This window comes from Wickerhamomyces anomalus (assembly GCF_001661255.1).
Source record: "Wickerhamomyces anomalus NRRL Y-366-8 unplaced genomic scaffold WICANscaffold_4, whole genome shotgun sequence".
Lineage (NCBI taxonomy): Eukaryota > Fungi > Ascomycota > Saccharomycetes > Phaffomycetales > Wickerhamomycetaceae > Hansenula > Hansenula anomala.
Window position 1 is genome coordinate 690,753 of NW_017567113.1, and position 25,498 is coordinate 716,250.

The following is a 25,498-nucleotide window of genomic DNA, read 5'->3' on the forward strand; positions in this document are numbered from 1 at the left end:
AATGAAAAACAAATGAAATAAAAATCTAGTCACAAAAAGGACAACTCTCTAACATACAAAATCCATTCATAATCACGAAAACAGTAAAGGGAAACACCAAAAACCAATCAAAACAACCTATAAGCCCTGTTGTTTAACCAAATTGATATCAATATTACTCAAATTGGTCTCCTCCTTAGGACCTTGTTGTAAAGAGTTACCAACATTTTGAGCAGCACTAATAGCAGCTGCAGCTTGTTGATGTAAGTTGTAATGATGAGGATTGAATTGATTGTTAGCATTTGGGTCTTGTTGGTGCTGTTGTTGTTGAGGTATATTTTGTTGAACATATTGATTAGTTAAAGATAATGGTAATCCTTGACCTTGTAATAAGTTTGGAATGTTTTGGTCAAATGCCTCATCAGCTTTCAAAGATTGGTGTGTTTCCTGAGGAGTTTGTTGTTGAGATTGATGATGAGTTGGAGATTGTTGTTGCATAGAAGTTGGGATCCCTTGAGCATTCTTTAATCTCTCCTCTCTTTTCATCTTTCTTGTTTCATTATAAATATCTTCTCTATTGATCAGGATATCTTTAAAATTAGCCTTCAACAGTTTTTCAATAACCAAAGGTTTATTACCCTTCATGTACAAATCTCTAATTTGGCGATTAATTTCAGGGTTTCTTCTTCTCAACATTGGGAAGCTTTCATTCAAATTCATTTTATCATGATTATGATCTGGATTAGTGATTCTTAAAACCCATTTAACAACTTCATCATTATCATTCTTTTTACAATTTGCCACCATTGTGAATGGACAATTGATTTTTCTTGTAGTTAATTTTCTCTTTCTTTCTTTATCATTAATGTTTCTTTTATTTCTATAAGAACCACCCAATTCACAAGTGAAATAAATGGCCTTTTCGTTAGAATGAGAAATAACAATACCAAACCCATTTTCTCTAGCATAAGCATGAATATAAGAGATTAACTCATTTCTTGAAGTGAATTCAGATTGAGGTTGAGTAGGTTGAAACCCTTGTCCAACAACTGGGACACCCAAAGCATTTGCAGCATTGTTATTACCTTGGTTTGTGGCAGCAGTAGCTTGAGGCAAGTGTTGTGCCAACTGTTGTTGCGCAGACTGATACTGTTGTTGTGCCTGTTGAGCTTGTTGCAATTGGGTGGCAGCGTTCAATAGTTGTTGATGTTGAGAGACAGATTGGTTAGCTCTTTGCTGAGCTTGTTGAATTTGTTGTTGATAAAATTGGTTTTGACTTAGCTGGTGTTGCGCATATTGCTGAGCTGCTTGTTGTTGTTGTTGTTGATGTTGTGGATTATTGGTTTGAGCAATACCGACAGCTTGAAGAGCGTTAGCAGCAGCAGAAACAGCGTTTTGATGGTTATTTGGATCTAAACTCATGATTTTGGATGGAATATGATTTATTAACAGTCACAATTGAGTAGAATACTATTCTGAACTAAATAATACCTGTTTTCCACTTGTTGTTGTTGTTGATTCAGGGAAGTCAAGTTGCAAGGTCATTGGATTGCGCACTTCAAAATATTCGGGCGGTGCACTCCTTTTTAAATGAATTGAGAAAAAATTTTAATTCACGCACGCCCAAAAGAAGCAGGTGAAGAGAGGGTGACGGATGACACAATAATTACGTGATAATTCTGAGTAACTACAGCAACAACTTAAGTTTTTGTTCGGCCAGAACCAGCTTTCACCAAAACGTATAATTGCCTAAAACGGGTGTTTTCTATGTTTTCAAATTCATGTCATTTATCCGTTTTCAGCTTAATTGCAAGCTCAGATAGGCTTAAAAGCCACAAGGATAACACTTTACACTATAAATTCACCATTTTATACTACTACACACTTATAACTACCAGATTAATTAAGTCTTGAAAGCAGAAAGTTAGATTTATACATTTTCATCGAGGAAAAGTCATTAATATTGCTATACTCACCGTAAAGAGTCAAGACACAAAGGGTTCAACCAAGAATGTCAAACGATACTGACTTCACTGACGAAAAGGTGCCCATGAGAACCCATGATCAACGCTACAGTGAAAGGAAGAAGCATAGTAGCTATAAAGGATTTGTGATATCAATTGGAGCCCTTGCTGCATTATTTTGGGGTGCAAGTATACTTGTGTTGGGAATTGCAAGATTACGTTCAGTCACTTTACAGATTAAACAACTGGACTTATTAAATTCATCACCAAATGTTTTCCTGAGAGGTTTCCAAGAAGATTTCACTCCAACATCAAAAGTCATAGGGTTCAATGAAACTAGAAATACAACTTTCTCCCCAAAATATAAATCTATTCAATGGATATCTGAACCAGATTCTTTAATCAATGATAAAGGTACATTTGTTACAAGTGATGATGATATCTATGTTATAAAATCTATTCAAGACTCCAACTATGAAAAATTACTATACAATGGCTCTCATATCTTTCAAGATGGCTATAACTTCTCCATTGATTCCTTTGTTGCCAGTCCTAATTTGAAATATGCCTTGATACAAACAAACAGTTCACAAAATTGGAGACATTCAACATTTGGTCTATATTGGATTTTAGACGTTGATACTCAAAAGATCACTCAATTAAATCCGGGTTTGGTTTCAATTGCTAAGTGGGCACCACCTTCTGATCGTATTGCTTTTGTTCTTGATAATAATATCTACATCTATGAATTGAGTTCAGGGAAGACTACACAATCCACCTTTGATGGAAGTGCTGAGATCTTTAACGGAAAACCTGATTGGGTTTATGAAGAAGAGGTTTTAGAAGGTGATACTGCTTTATGGTGGTCTCCTAATGGTGAATATGTTGCATTCTTAAGATCAAATGACACTTTAGTTCCAGAGTTTCCTATTCCTTATTTTGTTCAAGGTGATGGTGAAGAGATCTATCCTGAGTTGCGTAAACTAAAGTATCCAAAACCTGGGTTCAACAATCCTGAAGTGTCAATTGGTATTATTGATGTTCAGAAAGCTAAAACTAAATTGGTCGATTACCATTATGACATTTTCACAGAGATCATATGGGTTGGTAATGATCAATTGTTGTTAAAAGCTACAAATAGGGAATCAGATTTTTTGAAAGTGGTGCTGGTTGATGCTCAAGATTTATCATTTGAAATTGTTAGAGATGAAGTTACAGAGAGTTGGTTTGAAATTACACATGATACATTTTTTGTTCCAAAATCTGAGGAAAATGGGCGTCAGCATGATGGTTATTTTGACACCATTTCCGTTGATGGGTTTAATCATTTAGCATACTTCACCCCACCAAATAACTCAACCCCAAAGATCTTAACCTCTGGTGAATGGGAAGTTGTTAGTGCACCAAGTGCGTTTGATTATGAGAAGAACTCTGTCTACTTCCTTTCCACTCAAGATTCATCAATTGAAAGACATTTGTATTCATTAAATTTGTTGACTGGAGAAAATAAAAAACTAACTGAAGGTGAAGGTTGGTTTTCTGCGTCATTTTCATCAGGTGCTAGATTTTTGGCTTTGAGTTATAGAGGTCCAGAAATTCCTTATCAACATTTGATTGACTTGCATACAGGAGAAGTTGAAGTTCTTGAAGATAACAAGAAGTTATCCAATTTGCTATCCACATATGAATTACCAACGAATAATTATGGTGAAGTTGATATTGGAACTGCAAAAGTGAACTATGTTGAAAGACTACCACCAAACTTCAATTCATCCGAAACCTATCCGGTATTATTCTTTGTGTATGGTGGTCCAAATAGTCAACTGGTTACTAAAACATTTGGATTCTCATTCCCAGACGTTGTTGCTTCACAATTGAACGCAATTGTGGTTACGGTCGATGGACGTGGTACTGGATTCAAAGGTCGTAAATTCAGATCTGTTGTTAGAGATAACTTGGGTAATTATGAAGTTATTGATCAAGTTGCAGCTGCTAAACACTGGGGTTCCAAATCATATGTTGATGAATCAAGAATTACAATTTTTGGGTGGAGTTATGGTGGTTATATGACGTTAAAGACACTTGAGTATGATGCTGGTGAAACATTCAAGTATGGTATGTCAGTTGCTCCTGTTACTGACTGGAGGCTATATGATTCTATTTACACAGAAAGATATATGCATACACCTCAAAACAATGAGGATGGTTATATTGAATCTTCAGTTCACAATGTCACACAAATTGGAGAAGCTACCAGATTTTTGCTATGTCACGGTACTGGAGATGACAATGTTCATATTCAAAACTCATTGAAGTTTTTGGATAAGTTGAACCTTGAAGGTGTTGAAAACTATGATGTTCATGTTTTCCCCGATTCTGACCATGCAATTCGTTACCATAACGCAAATGTGATCATTTATGATAAGCTTCTACTATGGTTAAAAAAGGCATTTAGGGGAGACTATATAAATTACAATTAGAGGCCTTGTGTTATACATGTATTAGTTCAAAAAGGACAATAAACTTATATGTAGTCTGAATCACGTTTTTTGCCCCCGGAATTTATCATATTCGCGATTCGCGAATTTTTGAAAAAGTTGAGATCGAAGAATCGTCAACAACAGAGCTTTTTGCCTTCAACAAGCAGATTTCACACCAATTGACCAACGTTATCCAATTCTTGAATAATTATTTGATACTGTTTGCAATTATAGTGCAATATCTTTTCAATTGATTTATTGATTTTCAAAAGAAAAGGTTGAGATCTACAGTATATCAAATACATAATGTCAGAAAAGAAGGACCCAAGTGGTGAACTCGCCACCAAGGAAGAACAACCAAAACAACAACAACAACCAGCTGATAAAGCAACAAAAAAAGATAAGAAAGACGAAGAGGAATTATCTGAAGAAGATGAAAAATTGAAGAATGATTTAGATTTGTTAGTTGAGAGGTTAACAGAATCAAATTCATCACTTTATGCCCAATCTTTAGATCAATTGAAAGAATTCATTAGTTCTTCAACTTCGTCAATGACTGCTGTTCCAAAACCATTGAAGTTTTTACATCCTCATTACGAAACATTGACACAAGCTTATGACAAATGGTCAGACTCAAAATTGAAATCTCAATTTGCTGATATATTATCTGTTTTGAGTATGACACATTCAGATACTGGTGATCATGATGCTTTGAAATTCAGAATACTTTCAAAAGAAACTGATTATGAGAAATGGGGTCATGAATATATCCGTCACTTAGCCTTGGAAATTGGTGAAGCTAGTGCTGAAATCTTGGAAGAAGAAGCTGAAGAAGAAGTTACAGCAAAATTTGATGGAAAAGATCTAAAGCAAATCACTTTGAAGATTGTCCCATATTTCTTGAAGCATAACCAAGAAGCTGATGCAATTGATCTTTTATTGGAAACTGATAATATTAGTGAATTGCCACAATTTGTTGATAAGGAAATTTATGGTAGAGTTGGTTTATATTTAGTGAGCTGTGTTCCATTATTACCTCCACCAGATGATTTAGAATTTTTACAAACTGCATACTCAATCTATTTAGAACATGGTGAGCTAACTCAAGCTTTAGCCTTGGCAATCAGAATTGATAATGATGAATTAATTGAAGCCGTTTTCAATGCCACTTCAGATCTTTCCGTTAAAAAACAACTGGCTTTGATTCTTTCAAAACAAAACTCATCTTTCAAGAATGATGATGTACAAGACTTGATCTACAATGGCAAACTTTCCGAGAAATTCCATTATTTGGCCAAAGAGTTGAACTTGTTAGATCCAAAGGTTCCAGAAGATGTTTATAAATCCCACTTAGAAAACTCACGCGCAGAATCAAGTTCAATTGACTCTGCTAAACAAAATTTAGCTGCTAGTTTCGTCAACTCGTTTTTAAATTTGGGTTATGGTACTGATAAATTATTAACTGACGATGATAAATGGATCTTCAAAACTAAAGGTGATGGTATGCTATCAACAACTGCAAGTATAGGTTCAATTCACCAATGGGATATTGATGGTTTACAACACTTGGACAAATATTTATACTCCACTGAAGATGAAATCAAGGCAGGTGCTTTATTAGGTATGGGATTAGTTGGTTCAGGTGTTCATGATGAAGTTGAGCCAGTTTTATTATTATTACAGGACTACGTCACAAACTCAAACAAAACTTTAAGTACCTCAGCTATCTTGGGTCTTGCATTATCATTTTCTGGTTCACAAAATGAAGATTTACTAAACTTATTATTGCCACTAGTTTCAGATGTTGAAGTCCCAATTGAAGTTTCTGCTTTATCCGCCCTTGCTTTAGGTCATGCTTTTGTTGGTACATGTAATGGTGATATCACTTCAACTATTTTACAAACATTGTTGGAAAGAGATTTTGAACAATTGAAGAGTAAATGGATCAAGTTCTTAGCATTAGGTTTAGGTTTATTATTCATTGGTAAAGCTGAACAAGTCGACGATGTCTTAGAAACAATTCAAGCTATTGAACATCCTATTGTCAAGAGTTTAGAAGTGTTGACAAGAATCAGTGCGTATGCAGGTACTGGTAATGTTTTAGAGATTCAAAGATTGTTTGAAATCTTGACACCAAAAGGGCCAGAACCAGAAGAAAAAGAGGAAACTGAAGAAGACAAGTCTGAAGAAAAACCAAAAACTGATGCTGATGGTGACGAAGAACTTACCGAGGCTCCAGCTGCATTGGACGCTTCTGCTGATATGGCATCATCAAATGAAGCTGAGCCAAAGAAAGAAGAAGGTAAAGAAGCTGAAGAGGATGAAGATGATGATGAAGATGATGAAGAAACTAAGAACAAAAAGAAAGATGATGATTCATTAGCTTATGCTGTTTTGGGTATTGCAACTATTGCTCTTGGAGAAGATATTGGTAAAGCTATGAGTTTGAGACATTACGGTCATATCTTGGATTACGGTAGCGACTCTGTCCGCCGTGCAGTTCCATTGGGTATTGGTTTGTTATCTGCTTCTCATCCTCAAGTAAACATTATAGAGTCATTATCTAGAATGTCACATGATACAGATATTGATGTTGCCATCAATGCCATTTATGCTATGGGTTTGATTGGTTCAGGTACAAACAACGCTAGATTAGCTCAATTATTTAGACAGTTGGCAAGTTATCATAAAAATCCAAATGCTCTTTTCACAACTAGAATTGCACAAGGGTTAACACATTTGGGTAAAGGTACTTTAACTTTGAACCCATTCACCACCGAAGGAAGAATATTGTCAAAAGTTACATTGGCCTCATTATTGACTGTTGCTGTTGGTTTCTTAGAACCAAGTTTCATTTTGGAACACCATTACTTATTATTCTTCCTCAATAGTGCAGCTCGTCCTAGAACTTTGATAACTGTTGATGAGGACTTGAATGAAATCCAAGTTACTGTCAGGGTTGGTAAAGCTGTTGATGTGGTTGGTCAAGCTGGTAATCCAAAAACTATCACAGGGTGGGTTACACAAACTACACCAGTTTTATTAGGTGATGGTGAAAAGGCTGAATTGGAAGAAAACAGTGAATACATTGCATTGTCATCTTTCCTAGAGGGTATTGTTATCTTGAGGAAAAACCCAGACTACATAGAACCTGAAAAGCAATAGATTTTGCTTACTCCTGCTTATCTTCAATATAATGGTTAGTTACAAAGTTAAAATTCATAGAAGTTATTACATCTGTAGTTTCTAATTATACATTTTTTTCTTTGCTTATAACAACAGATCTCTTCATGTCTTCGCCATTTCCTGAAAGGGAATACATCCTAATCCTGTGTCTTTTGATATCATCTCACACAATATGCTATGATCACTCCTTGTGAAAAGTTCTATTACATCCTTCAAATCACTCATTGGAAATCGGCAGCTTTACCAGCCATCAATAAACCAACAATCAAACCAAATAGACCCAAGACTGAACCGAAAATTTCGATAACAAGAATCTTGACAAACAATGAAGAGTCAGCAGCATCAGAAACGGCAGCAGTAGATCCAGTGATACCAACAGCAACACCACAAATTAAGTTACTAACACCAACAGTTATACCTGCCCAGAACAAAGAGAAACCAGTATACAAATTACTTTTTGAGTATAATGTATCAGCTTTAGCACTAGTGATTTTTGATGAAAACACAATAGCCATGATCAAACCATAAATGGCCACAACTTCACAGAAAATAATACTGATTAAATTCTTTGTTGTGATACGTGGTGCACGAACACCTGCACCCAGAATTGAAGAACCTGTAATGAAAATACCCCAAGCAGCACCAACGACACTTAAACCAATACAAGCGGCAATACCCAGACAAGCCCATAGGTATGGGGAAGTTGTCTCTAGGAAATTACCGAAGTTGAAGGTTTCACCTTGGCCTGTGAATAGAATGTCTAAATTGATAAGTTAGCTTAATCTTCAAAGATAAAGAGATCAATAATACTCACATCCAGCATATATTGTTACGACGGTCCCCACTAGGTAATTGAGGACACTTCTGGATGACGGTAATTGGATTCCCAATTCACTGAGCATGATGATTCAATTGGATGGTTGTGTTGAATGAGAACGCCGTTGTTGAAGACAGTATGATCAGAGTTGTAATTAACATTTTCTACTCTCATTTCAAAAGATTCAGGAGCAGTTTCTTTCTTCGTGGTCGCCTGGTTGGCACACTACTTTTGATACCCAATATGGGAAATTTCCTAATTTGGACGTTTTCGGGGTTTATTTTTCTACGCTAATTCATCTCATTCAAATCAAACCATTAATTTTACATCTATATGAGTTGTTTCTCTATTTTTCATCAACAACAGCACCTTCATATGCTAGATCCAAGACTTTCCAGCGACATGTAATCTTTTCTTTGGCGAATCTGTTGACAATTTCTTGTGCAATGTTTTCAAAGTTTTCAGTAGCTAAGGCTAAAATTGTTGGACCTGCACCTGAAAGACAGATACCTAAAAGACCTGGATGAGTTTTTGGAGTGACTGAAGATAATATTTCAGTAAGACCTGGAATCAAAGTCTTACGGTATGGTTGATGGACTCTGTCTTGCATGGCTGGGTAGATTAATTCTGGATCTGGTGGTGATCTAGTTAAAGCAGTAGTCAAAACAGCTAATCTTTGCAAGTTAAAAATCATGTCTTTGGCTGTGAATGCAGATGGTAGAACACCTCTTGATTTAGCTGTTGAAACTTCAAAGTCAGGGATAATGGCAATACATTGAATTTCCTTACACCAATCATATTTGATGTGACGTCCAATATCATGAGGTGGGATAGGTGGAACCAGCCCAGTGTTATAACCGCCAGCTGGTTCAGGTAGAACTTCACTTAATGGAATTTCTTTACGTTCCATTTCAGCAGCACTTAAATCACGTAAATATGAACCAACAAAACCACCCATCATAGCAGCAGTGATGTTATCTGGATGACGTTCAATCATTAGACAGTAGTCCAACATTCTTTGCTTAGAGAACCCCAATTTACCAATTTCATTACCTAATATAACACCAGCAACAACAGCAGCACCTGAAGAGCCTAAACCTCTACCTAAAGGTATTGGATTTTTAACATTAATCTTTGTACCAATTGGGAAAGATCTGATGTCATTACAACGTAGAACATATAAAGCTGTACGGGTGATCAAATTCTCATCTGAAGCTAATGGGACATCTTCAGCACCTTCACTGGATGGGTCATAGGAAACAAGACAGTTGTTTGGGTCATCATTTGTTTCGCTAGCATATTGTGGGTCCACTGTGACATCTAATTCCAAGTATAAACCTAAACCTATACCTAAAACATCAAACCCTGGACCAATATTGGCCGAGGAGGCTGGGACTTTGATTGAGAAGTGACGTTTCATTCTGAAAGATAGAACGATTATAGAAAGATTCCGTCAATATACCTTATCAAATTTGATCAACTGATTCGATGCTTTTGTAATTTTTCAACGCTTTTGAGTCAACAGTAGGCCCGTTGAAAATCCATTTCCGAGGCTTCATCACCTGACTGGTCAGCTGACTGATTTTAACCCTCGTTTTTCAAAATTCCAGATTCAACTCAAGTGTATAAGCTTGAAAAATACCGTCAGCTATTGTATTCTTTAAATCATCTCAGATACTCATAGTAATGCTCGGTAGAACTGCTGCCAAAAGACATGGCTTGTCTTTGGCTAGATCATATTCAACTGCAAATAATGTAAGTCAAAAAGCAATTCACCTTTATCCAAATATCATTACTAACTACGTCGAAGACTTTCTTATCAAGCACACTAAGTAATGGAGTAAGAGTTGCAACAAACCCATCACCAGGGCATTTTTCAGCTTTGGGTGTTTATGTTGATGCTGGTTCCAGGTATGAGAATGCAGAGATGAAAGGGATAAGTCACTTGGTGGATAGATTGGCATTCAAATCTACCCAAAACACCACTGGTACCAAAATGTTAGAAACTTTAGAATTATTAGGTGGTAATTATCTATGTGCATCTTCCAGGGAATCGTTAATGTATCAAGCGTCAGTTTTTAACAAAGATGTTGAGAAAATGTTCCAGTTAATTGCTGAAACTGTGAAGATTCCAAAAATTACAGAAAGTGAATTATCAGAACAAAAATTCACAGCAGAATATGAAGTTGATGAGATTTGGATGAAACCGGAACTTATCTTGCCAGAATTATTCCACTCAGCTGCCTACAGCGGTGAAACCTTGGGTAGCCCCTTATTATGTCCAAGAGAAAGAATACCATACATCACAAGAAATTCAATTCAAAAATATCGTCAAAAATTGTTCAACCCTGAAAGCATAGTTGCCGCATTTGTCGGTGTCCCACATGAGCAAGCTGTTGAATACGCTGAAAAATACTTGGGTGATATGAAACAACTTCGTCCAAAAGTGACTCCAAAAGTTGCACATTATACTGGTGGTGAAGCTTCATTGCCATCTCTTCCTCCAATGGGAAACATGCCAGAATTGGTCCATCTACATATTGGTTATGAAGGTCTTTCATTTGATGATCCAGATATCTATGCTTTAGCTACATTACAAACATTATTAGGTGGTGGTGGTTCATTCTCTGCTGGTGGTCCAGGTAAAGGGATGTATTCTAGATTATACACCCAAGTTTTAAACCAATTTTACTACATTGAAAGTTGTATCGCATTCAATCACTCATACACTGACTCTGGTCTATTTGGTATCTCAGCATCTTGTATCCCGGAAGCTGCACCATATTTGACAGAAGTTATTGGAAAACAATTAGCTCAAACATTTACTACTGGCCAAGGCCAGTTGAATGATCGTGAAGTTGCTAGAGCTAAAAATCAATTGCGTTCCTCTTTATTGATGAACTTAGAATCAAAGATGGTTGATTTAGAAGATTTGGGACGTCAAGTTCAAGTTCGTGGTTATAAAGTCCCTGTTCAAGAAATGGTTGCAAAGATTGAGAATTTGACAACTGCTGATATAAAGAGAGTTGCAGAAAGAGTTTTAACCGGTAAGGCTAATAACCCAGGTAAAGGCACTGGTCTTCCAACTGTTGTTGTTCAAGGTGATAGAGAAAAGTTTGGAGATATTCAAGGCAAATTAGAAGCTTTGGGACTTGGTGCTAACTCCAATGGCACACCTGCTCCTGAACCTGCACCAAGAAAGGGATGGTTTTAATAACATTGAGCACTGCTGAATCTATCTCTTTGTATATAGTAAAATGATAATTCGGCCATTAGAGCTTAATACAAGAAAACATTCAACTATAGCATACAAGATTAAAATTAGAATCAAGTATTATGTATTTTCTAAAAAAACCTCATATGAATACATCGTCATTAACTAAAGCCCTTCTCTTTGTTGTAATTTTATCAAACCTGTCCTTCCACTCTGCTATTTCCTTTTCTAACTCCAAATTACTTTCTTTCAAATGTCTAACTTCTCTCTCAGCTCTCTTGAGACCCAGCTTGTTCGAAGAATCAACACTTTGCCACTTGCTTATGGTGTTCAAAAGCTCAGATATTTTGAACTCATAATTGGCTTTTTCATCTTCATATTTACTCGTTAGTTTGGCCTGTTTATCAACTTGGTCTTTCAATTCATCAACGGTTCTCTCAAGTGATTTGTGATGTTTGACTGATTCATGTTTCTCATTAATCTCGAGTTGCAATTTCTGTTCAAGTTTATCAATTCTTTCTAACCAAATATCGTCATCATTTTTATTTAATTTTTGTTCCAATTCTGTAATTTTTGATTTTAGCTGCTCATTGAACTTGCCCAATGAATGATTCTCCTCGGAAATAATGACATTCTTATGTTTTTCTTCCTCAATATAAGCCTGTAACTGTTCTTGAAGTGATTTTGATTTCTTTCTCTCCTTCTTCAAATCGTCCATTTCAGTTTGATGTTTTTCAATTGTGGCTTCTAGTGATGCTTTCTCTTCACCGGCAACCTCACGTTCATTCATAAAGATACCATATTCACCAGATAGATCTCTAACTTGAAGTTCTAAGGCCTTCTTATCACTCTCTAAACTATCCCTTTCCCTGATCAGCTTATCAACAGAATCATTCAAAGTACTTATCTGTTTCATTAATGAACGTAATTTTATTTCTAAATCCTTTTGAGCAGCCGTGGCACTTTCATTCTTCTCCTCTAGATCTTTGACAAGATGCAAATAGTACGTTTTTTCCTTGGTTAGCTCTTTGATCTCTTGGGATTTTTGAGATTGTAAATTATCAAGCTCGAGCTCTAATGTACCAAGATCTTTGCGTAGATCTGTTTCATTTCTCATTGAGCGAACCAACTCATCATTCAACTTTTTAATCTCAGCATCAAACTTATCAGTTCTGGAGCTCTTCATCAAACGTTCATGGTAATGGTTGATTTCCTCTTGTAGCATAATATTAGATGATTGTGCCTTGGAAAGTTCGATTTCTCTCTCTTGAATTTCTTCTTTCAACTGGCTTATGGTAACATTCAACTTAGCAACTGCGCTTTCACTTTTTCTGTTCTCCTGTCTTAGTTTATTCAATGAATCGTTAGCCTCCTGTAGTTGTTGCCTGGTAAATTTCTCTGAATGTTTAGCAGTCCTTACAGCAGCTTCGGCACTTTCGAGTTTATTGAAATATTCCTCAGCTCTAGCTTTGTATAGCTTGACAGTCTTTGAGAGATCAACATTTTTGCCCTGAATAGCTTCAAGATGTAGTTGGACTTTTGTGAGCTCTTCACGAGCAAGTTGATTTGATAAGGATTGGACATCTTTTGTTTTATAAGTACTTATAAGTTCCTTACTTTGATTGAGTTCCTTCTGTAACTTTGAAATATGATATTTGGAACTAGCTAGTTCTTCCTTTGTGATATTCAAGTTTCTAGATGCCTCCTGGTACACTTGTAGTAGGTCTTGATCATGTTTGTTTCCAATATCAATTGATTTATTATTCAACACTGGACCATTCTTAAATGTGTCAGATTCTGATAATTTTCTCTCCAGCAATCTAATTCTTGCCTCACTAGCTTCATATTTGGCCTTGTAGGTGTTGAATTCATGTTTCAACGAGAAAGGTGAATCCATTGAATTTCTATCAGTCAAAGCTTTTCTGTGGTTTTGATTGGCACGCTGAGAAGCCTTTCGTTCCAAATCCAAATCTGTTCTCAAGCTGTTGATTTCTTTGGAAAGATTTTCATTTTCAGTGTTTAAACGTTCATAATTTTCATCAAAAGAAAGAGGTGATAAACCTAGACCATTTTTAAGTTTTTTCAACTGTATCTTCAGCTGCTGTTTGTCAAACGCTTCAGATGCCAATCTGGAATGCAGCATTTTGAGATCTGCCTTCATTTTGGTTTTTTCAATTGTTTCCTTCTTCAGCATAGCACTTTGTTCATTAAGACTTAATTTCAATTGAGCATACTCCCTTATAAGTTTTTCTTTATCCTCTTGGATTCTATCCATGTTGGTATCTAATGATGAGTTCAAAGACCGGCTTCTAAATGACTGTAAAGCACCTTGAGCAACGCGAACATCTGTAGCTTTCCTATCCTTTTGCAAATCCTCATTCTCATTCTTTAATGATTTTACCTCTAAAAGAAGCTTGTTCGATCTGTTTTTTTCATCAGAAAGTTCACTGTTTAAGATTGAGACTTGAGCTTTGAGTTCGGAAATATCAAAATCATATTTTTGTTTTCCTCTATTGAACTTGACTTCGTCACTAATTTTCCTTTGCAGCAACTCACGAGCTTCTTTTGCTTCATGTTCTAATTGCATATGTTTGACTTTCAAAGCTGACATTTCCCGCTTAACCTCAGCAAGTTCCTTTGAAACATCACCTTGTTCTCTTTTCAGCATATCTCTCTCAACTTCAAGTGATTTTATTACTTTCTCTTGCTTATCTAACTGTTCCTTGATGTGTACCAAATCAGATTCTTTCTTGTTGACAACAGTTTCATATTGAGTTGATGAGTCTTGCATTGACTTGAGCTTGGAGTGAAGCATTTTGTTCTCATCGACCAGTTCTTTGATTCTTTTGTTAGCATTGTTGTAGCTGGTATTCAAACTCGACACTTTGGTCTGGAGCTCTTGGTCTGATTGTTCTATTTTAGACTCAAATTCTGTAATTTGATCTTCCTTGACTTTTAAAAGTGACTTAAGCATCTTGAGTTCTTCTTCAATTTTCCCAGTGCTCTCTTTGTATGACTTTTGAGAACTTTCAGCAGATTCCAAAGACTCTTCTAAATCATCAATCTTTTTGTTCAACAACACCTTTTCTTTTTCAAGAACCTGAATCAATTGTTTTCCATTTTTGATATTATCTTCAAATGATTTCAATTTTTCATCTAGCTCTTGCTTAGATTTTTTGAATGCATCACGTTGAGCTTCTAAATCTTTCATGTTGTCCATTGTATCTTTCAACTTGTTTTCCAAAGCCATTTCACGCTGTTTCGATTCTTCCAGAATTGACTCTTTCTCTTTCAATAAAGATCTCTCTGATTCCAAAATAGATTCCAGTTTAGTAAGCTCTTCCTCAGTAGTCATATTCTTGGACGAAATTTCACCTTTTTCAACTTCTAAATCCTCCAATTTCTTCTCAAGGCTTTTGATATGTTCTTGAATTTGTTTGGTTTTGACAGCTTGACCCGAGGTTGCAATGAATGGCTTCAAGTCAGTATAGAGATTGAACCATGGATTCTTTTCAAGTTTGTTGTACACCCTGAAAGCTTTCATTAACACTTGTGACGCTTGAATTTTCTCTAATTTATTATTTATGGTTCTTCTCCTTAGTTTACCTCTAGCGATAGCTTTGAAACTAGTAATGATTGACTTGATTTTGTTATCTCTTTCAACTTCTAAGCTAGCCAAAACACCGGCTTTGAAAAACACTTTGCTTGATCCAACTTTATACAATTCTGAATCCAAATTTATTGATGATAAAACAGTTGTACAATTAGTCTTCATTGTATCTGTAAAGCTTGATTTGTCTGACAAAATTTTGTATCTTTCAAAGAAATCCTTGAATTGGACCCTGTTAGGAAAACCTGAGCGAACAATTCTTATACCCTCTAAAACACCATTACATTTTAATTGTTCCAACACTAGTCTTTTATCAAAATTATGATGTTTCTTCTTACCGTTAGGTAGTATACACCTAACAAAATGTGGTTGGGTATTTGAAAGTTGGGTTAACAATCCATTCAATTGTTCTTTGTGTCTTTGAGCAACAGTTCTAAATGATGAACTTTTTTGCGCAGTGTCGTTGGAATAAAGGTTTGCAATGAATTGATTTGAGGAACCAGCCAAAATTTCAATAACATTGTCATTCAATGGATCACGGTTTTTTTCTATCCAGCCATCGATGGAATATTCAACATCACCAGCATAATGTTTAAGTGAAAATTTGTTTGAGAACTTGGATGCTTTGAATTTTTCTGATTTCCCATTGCAACATTGATTTAGTTTCTCAAAAAATGAACTATCAGTGGATCTTGGTACGATACACTCTTCATCCAACACTGAAAAAATACCAACAGGCTTGTTCTTCTTCTCAATCAAGTCAATTGTTTGTTGGAGATCTTGACCAAAATCTATAAATTGCCAATCAATATCTTCTTTCAAATATTCATTTTGTTCCAAAACAAACATATGATGGTTGAAGAACTGTTGCAATTTCTCGTTTGTATAATTAATACAAAGTTGTTCAAATGAATTTTCCTTAAAGATTTCAAAACCAGCAATATCCAAAACACCAATAAAGTTTTCAGTAGATGAATCATGGTCCAGATTTTCATTAATGGAATCGACTAAAAATTTAAAGATTTTTTCATATAAGGATTTTGAAAGAGCATCAAGTGAAAACTTAGCTTGTGATGCATTTCTAGATTGTTTGACAACCTCTTTACCGGCCTTTACTTTTGGTCTTAATATTGAATCATTGAAAGCAGAAGTTGAAACACCCAACAGCTCACAGAGTTTCTCAGTTGAAGTCTTGAAGTTAGCTTGTTCGGCCTTTTGGGAAGTGAATTCTATGTTACCAATTTGTAATATGATTGCTATAAGTTTGAAAATTTCATAATATTGAGATTTGGGAATCCCCATTATATCAAGGGAGCTCTTCAGACTTTTGAATTCTTTTTTATCATCAACGCCAGGTATATTGTGATTACCCTTATTCAGATAATTGTAATTGGATGGAGATTTTTTCAAACCAAGAAGACCAAGCTCCTTTTCAGAAAGACCTGCTAATAGTTGATAGAAGATGTGATAGTTTCTTTCTTGTTTTGATTGTTTCACCACTCTTGATTTTTCCAATAAGTACCAGTCAATATGAGCACCTCCAATTTTCCCTAGTTTGTTGAATTCAATTTTAATGAATTTTCCAAATCTTGAAGAATTGTTATTTCTGACAGTTTGTGCATTACCAAAAGCTTCTAGGATTGGATTTGCTTGAATGATCTGAGTCTCAAAACTTTCAGTTTCCTTCTTAGGATCTGATGTTATTGCAGCTAGATATTGAATAATCTTTTTGGTATTTTCAGTTTTACCAGCACCTGATTCACCAGTGACAAGAATGGATTGATCTCGTTTATCTCTCAAAAGATTTTGATATGTTTCTTCTGTTTCTGCGAAAATATGTGGTTTTGTCTCTTCTTTTGGGGCATTGTGATAGCGTTTCACATAATCATCATCATATATAGGCAATTTCGAGTATGGATTGATGGCCACTAAGAAAAGACCAGAGTAGGTATATATCAGATCATCTTCATATCTTCTTTCCAGATTGTTAAGCACAGATGGCTCATTCAAGAACGTAAGCTCTGCCATGTCATCAGCTTTGTCGAATTTGGCTGGGTTCACTTTTTCAACAACAGCAGCATCATAAATTTCATCCTATCCAAATGTTAGAATCATCTGTCTAATAATCAGCTGAAGAATACATACAGTGTTGTTTTCAAATTTGACTTTCACCTTATTATCATCTAGATTCTCTATTATATGACCTTTTTTGAAAACTGAATTTTCGTTAGGAACCCAAACCCAGTTACGGGCTGTTGACTCGACATCCTGTGAAGAGTCAATCATTTAGGATACCAATTGCTTCTATCTTCAGTTGTCGTTGTGGTCTGATAGCAATTGTTTGTGTTCTATGTGACACTAAAGCTTTTTGTTTTTGTTTTTGTTTTGAGCTTCGAGAGCCTGTTCCATGTACATAAAATCCAAACATGTAAACAAATTCTTTTTCCAAATGTTTTTGTTTACGTTTTACCGTTTTGATAATTCGCGAATATTATGTAATCTATGTCATGTGATCTTTCCGAGGGTCTTTTACCGGAACTACCAAATTTGGGTTTTATCTGATAACGTCAACTTTACAAAGTTACAAGATTTATGGCACACACTTTTAAAACAAAGTCACTCGACCTCTGATACTATGATACAAGATGGCTCCATTATACAAAGTGAACATTCCGATTGGACATGCGGGTGTGCCATTTTATTCGAATAGTCAAACACCTGATAACCAAAGAAGCTTGATAGATAAGGACTCCATTTCCTCAATTTTGCCCTTTGTGTCATCTAGTATCAATTCAGATACGTTTGGGGATAAAGATTATAACTACCATCCATCAATAGGCACCTATAACCAATACAGCTCGGTAAGGAACAATTCTATTGAAAGCCTGGAACCACTTTCATTTTTTGATAGACTCCCATTTGAAATAAAGCTCAAGATTGCTAATGAATTAAACCAATATGATGCTCTTAATCTCATGAAAGTCAGTAAGTCATTTTTTCAGCCAGCTGTTGTGAGATTGTATCATACTATTGTCATAGATCCTTGCTATTCTCAATTCAACCAAGAAATATATCAAGCTGAACTCCAAGAGCATGATCAAAGTGTTAATTCAAGCACATTTATAAAGATGAAGTACAGTCTAAAGAATTTTTTGAAAATCATTAGTCAAGAGATGCCAATAGAAATGTGTAAAATCGGGTACTATAACTCACATTATGGATCACTTATCAATAAGATTCAGTTTGTTGAACTTCCTGACGGATTCAATTCCCCTTTTGACTTGAATTTCTTCACATTTATGTCTGTCAAGAGACTTGAAAGATTGAGTAGATTTTACTGGAGTTCTGATGAAGAATTATCATTTGAGATTGTGAATAGACTTCCAAATAAGTCCAATTTGAATTCATTGCATGTTAGTGTTGATTTCAAAAAAGTCAGAGCTGGCTCGACTGAATTTGAAGCATTTAGGGGGTTCAACAATCTTGAAAAGTTATCATTAGAGCCATTTTTAAATTCTTTCAACCTTTTTCAAATCTTCAAGAATCTTTTAGAAGGAAACAATGACAAGCTAAATCTCAAGGTACTAAGGCTTGCAAGGGTAAACTCAAATCATAATTTCATCAAAAATCCATCAAGTTCATTGCTGGTGTTGACAAGTTATATTATTGAAAATGAACCAATAAAGCTCTCAGAATACGATATGAATTGTATTTTGAATCTTTTCATTTTATTCAGTGCTGCTGAAACTAGACTTGAAGATTTGAATGTTTTGTCTCTTGACTCTATTGTTGTCTCTACTATGGACGCCAGAAGATTGGATAGTGTAATGAATTTGGAAAATTTGAAGCAATTGGAGCTTAAGAATATTACTGAGGTTCAACTACCAGAAGATGTACACTCCCCTTTATCAATGAATGATTTGTATGCAAGGTTAGATGCTGGGTTTTTGAAGCATTTGGGTAAAAATTTGAAAAACTTGACGAGGCTTTCAATTGACTATAGAGAAAGTTTAAGAGACACTGTTCCAGCATTCATTTACAATTTGGAGAACTTGCAAGAGCTTGATATTACTATTCGTTGGAATGTAACCAAACTATGCTCAATTCAATCATGGAAGCACTTGTGCTTTATGTATATCAAGGCAATTTTGAAGCACAGTAAGACGCTTAAAAAGCTTTCCTTGGACACAAAGGAAGATTCGGTGTTCTGTGATTTACACAAGCTAATCTTTACAGAATGCTTGTTAGAGCTCGGTGGATTAACTGAGTTGGAGTCACTTAGATTACATGGGTATTCTCTACAGCCATGTGGGCCGTTGTTGGCATCTATGTTGAAAAAGTTGAAGTATTTTGAATTGTTTGGTTCTGGGGCAGGTGGTGCTCCACATATGGGTCTGCAGGTTGTTCATGATGGAGTATTGGATGATTGGTTTAGGGTACAGCATGTTGCTGTTGCAATAAGTGAGCAGAATGAACATATCGAATTCATAAAAATTGACAAATGTCTGTTTGAAGTTCAAAAAACAGGAAAATTACTACCACGGGATGGACTAGAAGGTTGGTTTGAGAGTAAGGTTAGGGTTATATTAAATAGGGTTGATTTTTAAGTTAGATAATTAATGAATTCCGTTCTTATGGATTATACATTGTATTTCTACGTGTCTTTGTTATCCTCCACAATAATATGTACAATTAAAAATATTATAAACTTAAGTCATCACTATATTATTCAATATTACGAAAATCAAATCAACGCCCAAAATAAAAATAATATGAATACAATACCCTAGAAATTTAGGGTTCTTATCCTCTTCTATGCAACAAACAACAATTCAAATATGCAAAAAAATAAATTCAAAAACTGAATGATCAAACAGCTTCAATATGCTTTAAAATAAATAGTTCTAATAAATGATTCAAAGTTGAACCTTTTCACATGATGATACAACATCCACCACCATCTTTTTGTGAAGGCTTTTCATTAACTCTCTGGACATTTTGAGAAGATCTTTGTCTAACTGAACTAACATGTGTTATAGATTCCTTAGCATCACCAACACTTGGGATTTCCTCCACGGAGGAACCAAGGGTGAAGGTTTGTTTTTGCTTCATAGTTGGAACGCTTTCTTCACTTGAATGAGGTGAAGCTGATGTTGTAGCAAGGGTATCATTTGAGCCATCAGTAACTTCAATTTTTGGTGTTTCCTTTTCCTTCAGTAGTAACATTCTTTTTTTCTCTTCTCTTTCATTTATGATTGTCTCAGCCAAGTATTGGAATGCTTCTTTGATGTTGTGATTGATTTTAGCACTAACTTCAAAATATTTATTCAATTCTAACTCTTCAACGAGTTGTTCTGCTTCTTCTGAACTGATTAGTCTTTCATTATCTAGATCAGCTTTATTACCAATAAGAATACTAGGTGGTAATTCACCATGAACTCTTATGATATGTCTATAACTATTTGCAGCTGATCCCATACTTTCAAGAGAATTGAGTCCAAAAACTAAAATAAACCCATCAGCTTGTTGAAGTTGGAGATCTTTCAAATGTGAATAATCATCTTGAGCAGCAGTATCTAAAATGTGTAGTCTGTAATCCTTATGGTTGATTCTCAAATCTCTATTGTAAGTATCTTCGATAGTTGGATCAAAATCTATCGGGAAATGAGATTGGGTATATTGCAACGTTATGGATGATTTCCCAACACCGTCATCACCCAAGACACAAATCTTGATAGTTTCAGCAGAGTTCAACATTCTCTTATGGTTTGGCTGTACTTCTGTTGAAAGGATAGATCTGTAGTTGGTTTGAGGGCTTTGAAATCTCTATATATGCCTTTTTGGATGCTGATATTGATCTTTTGGTAGGCCTTTGACCAAAGTTGTAATTAAAATTTGGGTGAACTCTAAAGTTTAACACAGTTTCTTGGACTTCTTGTCAGGGCAAACTTCTTTTCAAGGCTGTCTTTAAAGTTGTAGTGTTGCTTGTTGGTCTTGTTTGATCAAAGTTAACAGGTGATGAGTAGTAAAAAGTATGTACACAGCTCAAACTATAAAATATGCCAAATCTCTTCACTTTTATATGAGGTCGAAGTTAAGGAATTTAGAACTGAACCAGGTCTTGCTAGTTTTTGAACAAATGTTTTCTGATGCAACATTCTCACAGCAAGTGCAGAACGTACTCAAATTTTTCGACAAGCTCCAAGAGAAAGAGACATGATGAGCCTCACTACGCTTTATTACAACGATAGAAAGTCACAAACATACGCATACAACACTCAGACTGGTTATTTTATTTGCCAAAAGGCTTCTTGGTGAAGAGCAACCAAGTATCAGCTCATCAGTACACAACTTTGAAGTTTGTACTGAGCTCTCTGGCTTTACACTTTTGCATCAAGGAAGAAGAAAAAAACCTGCAGATTCATGCGTATCCGATTCCTGCAATTCTCTAACGGTTTTTGCGCAAAACTAGAGCGAGTGAAAAAAAAAGCACTTTTGGAGGTTGATTTGACACTGAAAGCTTTCATAAAGTTGTTCGAAACTACAACCTTTAGGAACAAAGCACAGGACTAAATGTTTTAATTCCTTTTAAAAGGCTTTATGCTGCAGTCTACGGGCTACAAATCAAGTCATAAATTCAACAAATGAGATTTGTTGAACACTGGACACCATACTTTACTCTGGGCAGCAAACAACTTGTGTGTTTTCAATGTCCAGCTTGTATGGTGTTAGATAACATTTAATGGCGTACTTAAATAGTGATGGCATCACCAACGTGAATCTCTATGATTCATATAAGCTATCTTAGTTCTTTCTTTCGGCGTAAAGAACTAAACTGTCGTGTCGACTAACCTCAATAACTGAGATGTCATGGTTTGACTAGTTAGTGGCGCCTATTAATACTGTTCCTTGGAGATATACGCGATTTTTGAATCTAAGATTCGAGAAAGTCTTTATAAAAAGAAATATATGAACCCACAATAGTATTTCAGAGTGCAACAACAAGCCAAGATGGTTGTTCTTCACAGTGGATGGGGTTACATATACACTCACACCAACTATACAGTCGATTATAAGTTACTTACACATCTGGCATCAGTATAAGGCGACTGGTGTAGCCAGAAGGAAGGCCTTTCGGTCGTGTCAACCAGCGTTAAGCCCTATAGTAGCAAAGAAGAAGCTAATACTGAGCTCCATTATTGCACGTAGAACTCGTTACTCTTCCTAGCAGAATATGTATTCGGGCGTGTTCTGGGACCAAAAGTTCTGAAAAAAGTTCCCAAAAGTTTTTACCTAAAGCGGTAAGAAACCTAGAAAATCTCGAAACCGACACTTTTTTGTGACAAAAGTTCCAAGCGCAAGGTCCCAGATCGCATTCGTGGTGGATTTTGTTCGGAAAAGCCAGAACTTTTCAAAAGTTCTGGCGATAACTACAAACTTTGTTAGACAGTAGCACCTAAAAATTGGTATATGTATTATTTAGATATCCATTTACTATATAGTTGACTTTCAGCCAAAAGTAGTTTTTCGTTGTTTGACAGTGTCCAGTCTTGTCATTTTTTTTTCCAATCTGAGCAAAAACCTAGAACTTCCAATTTCGCAAGTTCTAGGTTTTTGAAAAAAGTTCCCAGAACTTGCGATCCCAGAACACGCCCTTCAATCATGCAAATTAACCGTTTTCCATCAACTTCCTTTTTGTCTGAAAAGTGCGTTTTGCGTTAATTGCACAAATCTTTTGCGCAAAACAGACTCTTTCAGGAAATTCCATGCAGTTACAAGTTACTATATGGGTAACTCGGCCCAGTGTTTGCGCAAAAATACCGACAAATGACGGGAAAGTACAAGAAGAACGGCTAAAACATCCAGATTTGTACTAAACTTTAAGCAACTCTGTTGAAATTCCTGGAGCTTCAAAGTTAATACGAGCCTATTATTTCCCAAAAAGAACACATCTGAGTTTTGACAGGTTGTATCGAAGAAGTTACAGAACCTTCACAGTACACTTCAAGTACAACGTTTCGACTATTGAAAGTTGACTCTAGAGAAAGCAGAGGTTCCTTTGGTCGAAAAGTTCAAGATTGTAAGAATGATGCTTTTAATTACATACATATATATGGAAATTTCAGACGTAGGCAACTTGTAACTTGTAACTTTTGAAAACGGTACGGTAGGTGACTTGCCTTTTAGCGATAGAGCACTTTGACCCTTGAAACTAAAGGCCGCTTATTATTCCTGTCAAAATTGAAGATCCAAAGCTCATGTTATTGTACATAATTCAAACAGTTCAGGTACTCTTGAAGTACTGAGCCTTCAACTACCACAAGGTAAGCTGTAGCACAATCGACTAGCTGTTTGTCCAAGAGAGCTCTCTGGCTAGCTATTAGTTTTGAAAGTGACTTGGTTGTTGAATAATATTGTTACATATTAGCGATACATATCACATGTGAACCTAGCTTATTGTTCCTTGTGGTTCCATTGATATGTTGGATTCGATCTTGATAGAACATTATTTTATGTGTCGACGCTTATCCAATGGACGGTCTATGACTTCTATGAACTCCATATGTATGTCAGTACTTCGAAAGCTATTAGATCAAATCGTTACTTGTTAACAACCAATAGTACGATCGCTTATATTGTACGAGCCTACACTAATGTCTAGCACTTAGCTACTATCAATGCTGAACCATCACTAACAGTCAGTATGCGATCCACTATCCACTCTTCTTAGTTTGGGCTACTTTAGCCAAACACTTGAATTCCAAACTATTCGCATAAAGGTCCTAACGATGAGATATTTATCAAGAGACAGCTGATTATTGTTTCACAATGTCTCTTAAAAACTTGATCAAATTACAATGCATCTACAAGCTGTTTATTATTCAAATTAATTTATAACTATCCTCACTTCTTTTGGAGCTGCTGTACATGCTTCTAAGGCCCTAATATACAAAATGTCTATAATATACAAAATAAAAAACTCATAACTTTAAATAATCACCACTTCTCCCTCAAACAGGTATTTCAACTTGATGTTGTTCAACTCTACTCTTTCTATGATCTTCCAAATATCTTTGTTCTTCACTTTCAATAACAAATTGAAGAGCATTAATCAATTTTTTGAAAACTCTAACAGGACCATTCAATTTAATCAATTCTATATTATTTGAATCGTTATAATGGAACTTAATCTCAAACTTCAAAGGTTTTGATAATGATTGTGATGGAACTTTAGCAATTATTGAATTTGAAGTTTCTTTAATCAACGATAATGTACCTTCTTTCACCCTTATTTGTAAAATCAATTTAATAGCCTTATGAATCTCCATCATTGGAATATTTGAATGGAACGTTTTAACATGTTTGTTAATTTTTGGTTTATTGGAATTGGTATTTGATGAATTGATCAAATTGGCAAAAATTTTACTAAACCAATTAATCTTCTTTGGAGCAGATTCATTTGGCGCACTTGGTGCAACTCTTTGTGGGTTTAGATCTATTATATTTTCTTCAACTTTTGGTGTGACAATACTTGATCTCAATTTAGCATCATTGATTGATCTTAATGGAGATCTTTTCAATTGTGAAGGACGTCTTGTTGGTTCATTGAATGGTGAAACCTTGACGGGTGTTGTTCTTTCTTGCTCAATGCCTTCATAATCACCATCATCATTATCATCAAATATTGTGGTGATTCTTTTATGTGTACCTAAATCAATATCATCAATTGTATTATCAGCAAATAAAGAATTATCCAAGATTGTACTTTTAGTTTCATCATTTTCCTCCAAAATTGATTGTTTCTTGGTAAAAGTTGGGATTTTAACCATTGGATGAGGAATATCATCTTTTGCTAAATCACTTGGATTGTTGTATAAACTTCCTCTGATATCCATAGATGGTGAAACAATATGATTACCATTTGATGTTGCTCTTTTATGATGTTTAATCATTGAAGATCTTGAACTTGATAATCTCAAGAAATTTTCATTCTGTAAAGTTGCAACGTCTTCAAATATACTTTCATCTTTCAAAAACTTATTACTTGGATTCTTATTTTGGAAAGTAACATTTGAGCCATTTGAAAAATGTATAGCTGTTGCAATTTCAGTCTTGGTTGGCACTTCAAAATCAAATGAAACATCATGTTCATAGCCATGTTGTATAGGATGATGTGTAGTTGTATTGAAAGAATCATCTTCATCATAATCATAATCAATTTCTGAATCATCATAATTTGAAGAAGAT

At 35.3% G+C, this 25,498-nt stretch overlaps 7 protein-coding genes across 7 annotated transcripts; 4 read left to right on the forward strand and 3 right to left on the reverse strand.

The window, feature by feature from the left end:
• Window positions 1-1,990: 1,990 nt before the first annotated feature.
• On the forward strand, window positions 1,991-4,423 carry DAP2 (dipeptidyl aminopeptidase; the record flags this gene model as incomplete). The annotated part of the gene is made up of 2 exons (XM_019185733.1): window positions 1,991-2,228; window positions 2,268-4,423. 2 exons carry the CDS (start codon window positions 1,991-1,993, stop codon window positions 4,421-4,423), a joined length of 2,394 nt encoding a protein of 797 aa, XP_019038072.1.
• A 306-nt stretch (window positions 4,424-4,729) lies between these two features.
• Window positions 4,730-7,588, forward strand: RPN1 (proteasome regulatory particle base subunit RPN1; the record flags this gene model as incomplete). The annotated part of the gene is made up of 1 exon (XM_019185734.1): window positions 4,730-7,588. One exon carries the CDS (start codon window positions 4,730-4,732, stop codon window positions 7,586-7,588), a length of 2,859 nt encoding a protein of 952 aa, XP_019038073.1.
• A 242-nt stretch (window positions 7,589-7,830) lies between these two features.
• Window positions 7,831-8,367, reverse strand: VMA16 (H(+)-transporting V0 sector ATPase subunit c''; the record flags this gene model as incomplete). Its single annotated transcript, XM_019182016.1, has 1 exon — window positions 7,831-8,367. A coding segment is annotated over one exon (537 nt), but the record flags the coding sequence as incomplete, so codon positions are not given.
• A 56-nt stretch (window positions 8,368-8,423) lies between these two features.
• Window positions 8,424-10,165, reverse strand: THR1 (homoserine kinase). Its single transcript, XM_019182753.1, has one exon. The coding sequence runs from the start codon at window positions 9,844-9,846 to the stop codon at window positions 8,773-8,775; it is 1,074 nt and encodes a 357-aa protein (XP_019038075.1). The 5' UTR covers window positions 9,847-10,165; the 3' UTR covers window positions 8,424-8,772.
• MAS2 (mitochondrial-processing protease subunit alpha) lies at window positions 10,141-11,640 on the forward strand (the record flags this gene model as incomplete). The annotated part of the gene is made up of 2 exons (XM_019185737.1): window positions 10,141-10,181; window positions 10,251-11,640. The coding sequence occupies 2 exons, from the start codon at window positions 10,141-10,143 to the stop codon at window positions 11,638-11,640; spliced, it is 1,431 nt and encodes a 476-aa protein (XP_019038076.1).
• Window positions 11,641-17,895: 6,255 nt separating this feature from the next.
• Window positions 17,896-19,857, forward strand: WICANDRAFT_63379 (uncharacterized protein; the record flags this gene model as incomplete). Its single annotated transcript, XM_019183536.1, has 1 exon — window positions 17,896-19,857. The coding sequence occupies one exon, from the start codon at window positions 17,896-17,898 to the stop codon at window positions 19,855-19,857; it is 1,962 nt and encodes a 653-aa protein (XP_019038077.1).
• A 51-nt stretch (window positions 19,858-19,908) lies between these two features.
• On the reverse strand, window positions 19,909-21,258 carry WICANDRAFT_93561 (uncharacterized protein). Its single transcript, XM_019186419.1, has one exon. It carries the CDS (start codon window positions 21,005-21,007, stop codon window positions 20,183-20,185), a length of 825 nt encoding a protein of 274 aa, XP_019038078.1. The 5' UTR covers window positions 21,008-21,258; the 3' UTR covers window positions 19,909-20,182.
• Between the last annotated feature and the right edge of the window lie 4,240 nt (window positions 21,259-25,498).

What these genes read in the sequence shown, in the direction of transcription:
- THR1 (XM_019182753.1), bottom strand. Translation starts at nt 9,846, where the DNA reads ATGAAACGTCACTTCTCAATCAAAGTCCCAGCCTCCTCGGCCAATATT.
- WICANDRAFT_93561 (XM_019186419.1), bottom strand. Translation starts at nt 21,007, where the DNA reads ATGTTGAACTCTGCTGAAACTATCAAGATTTGTGTCTTGGGTGATGAC.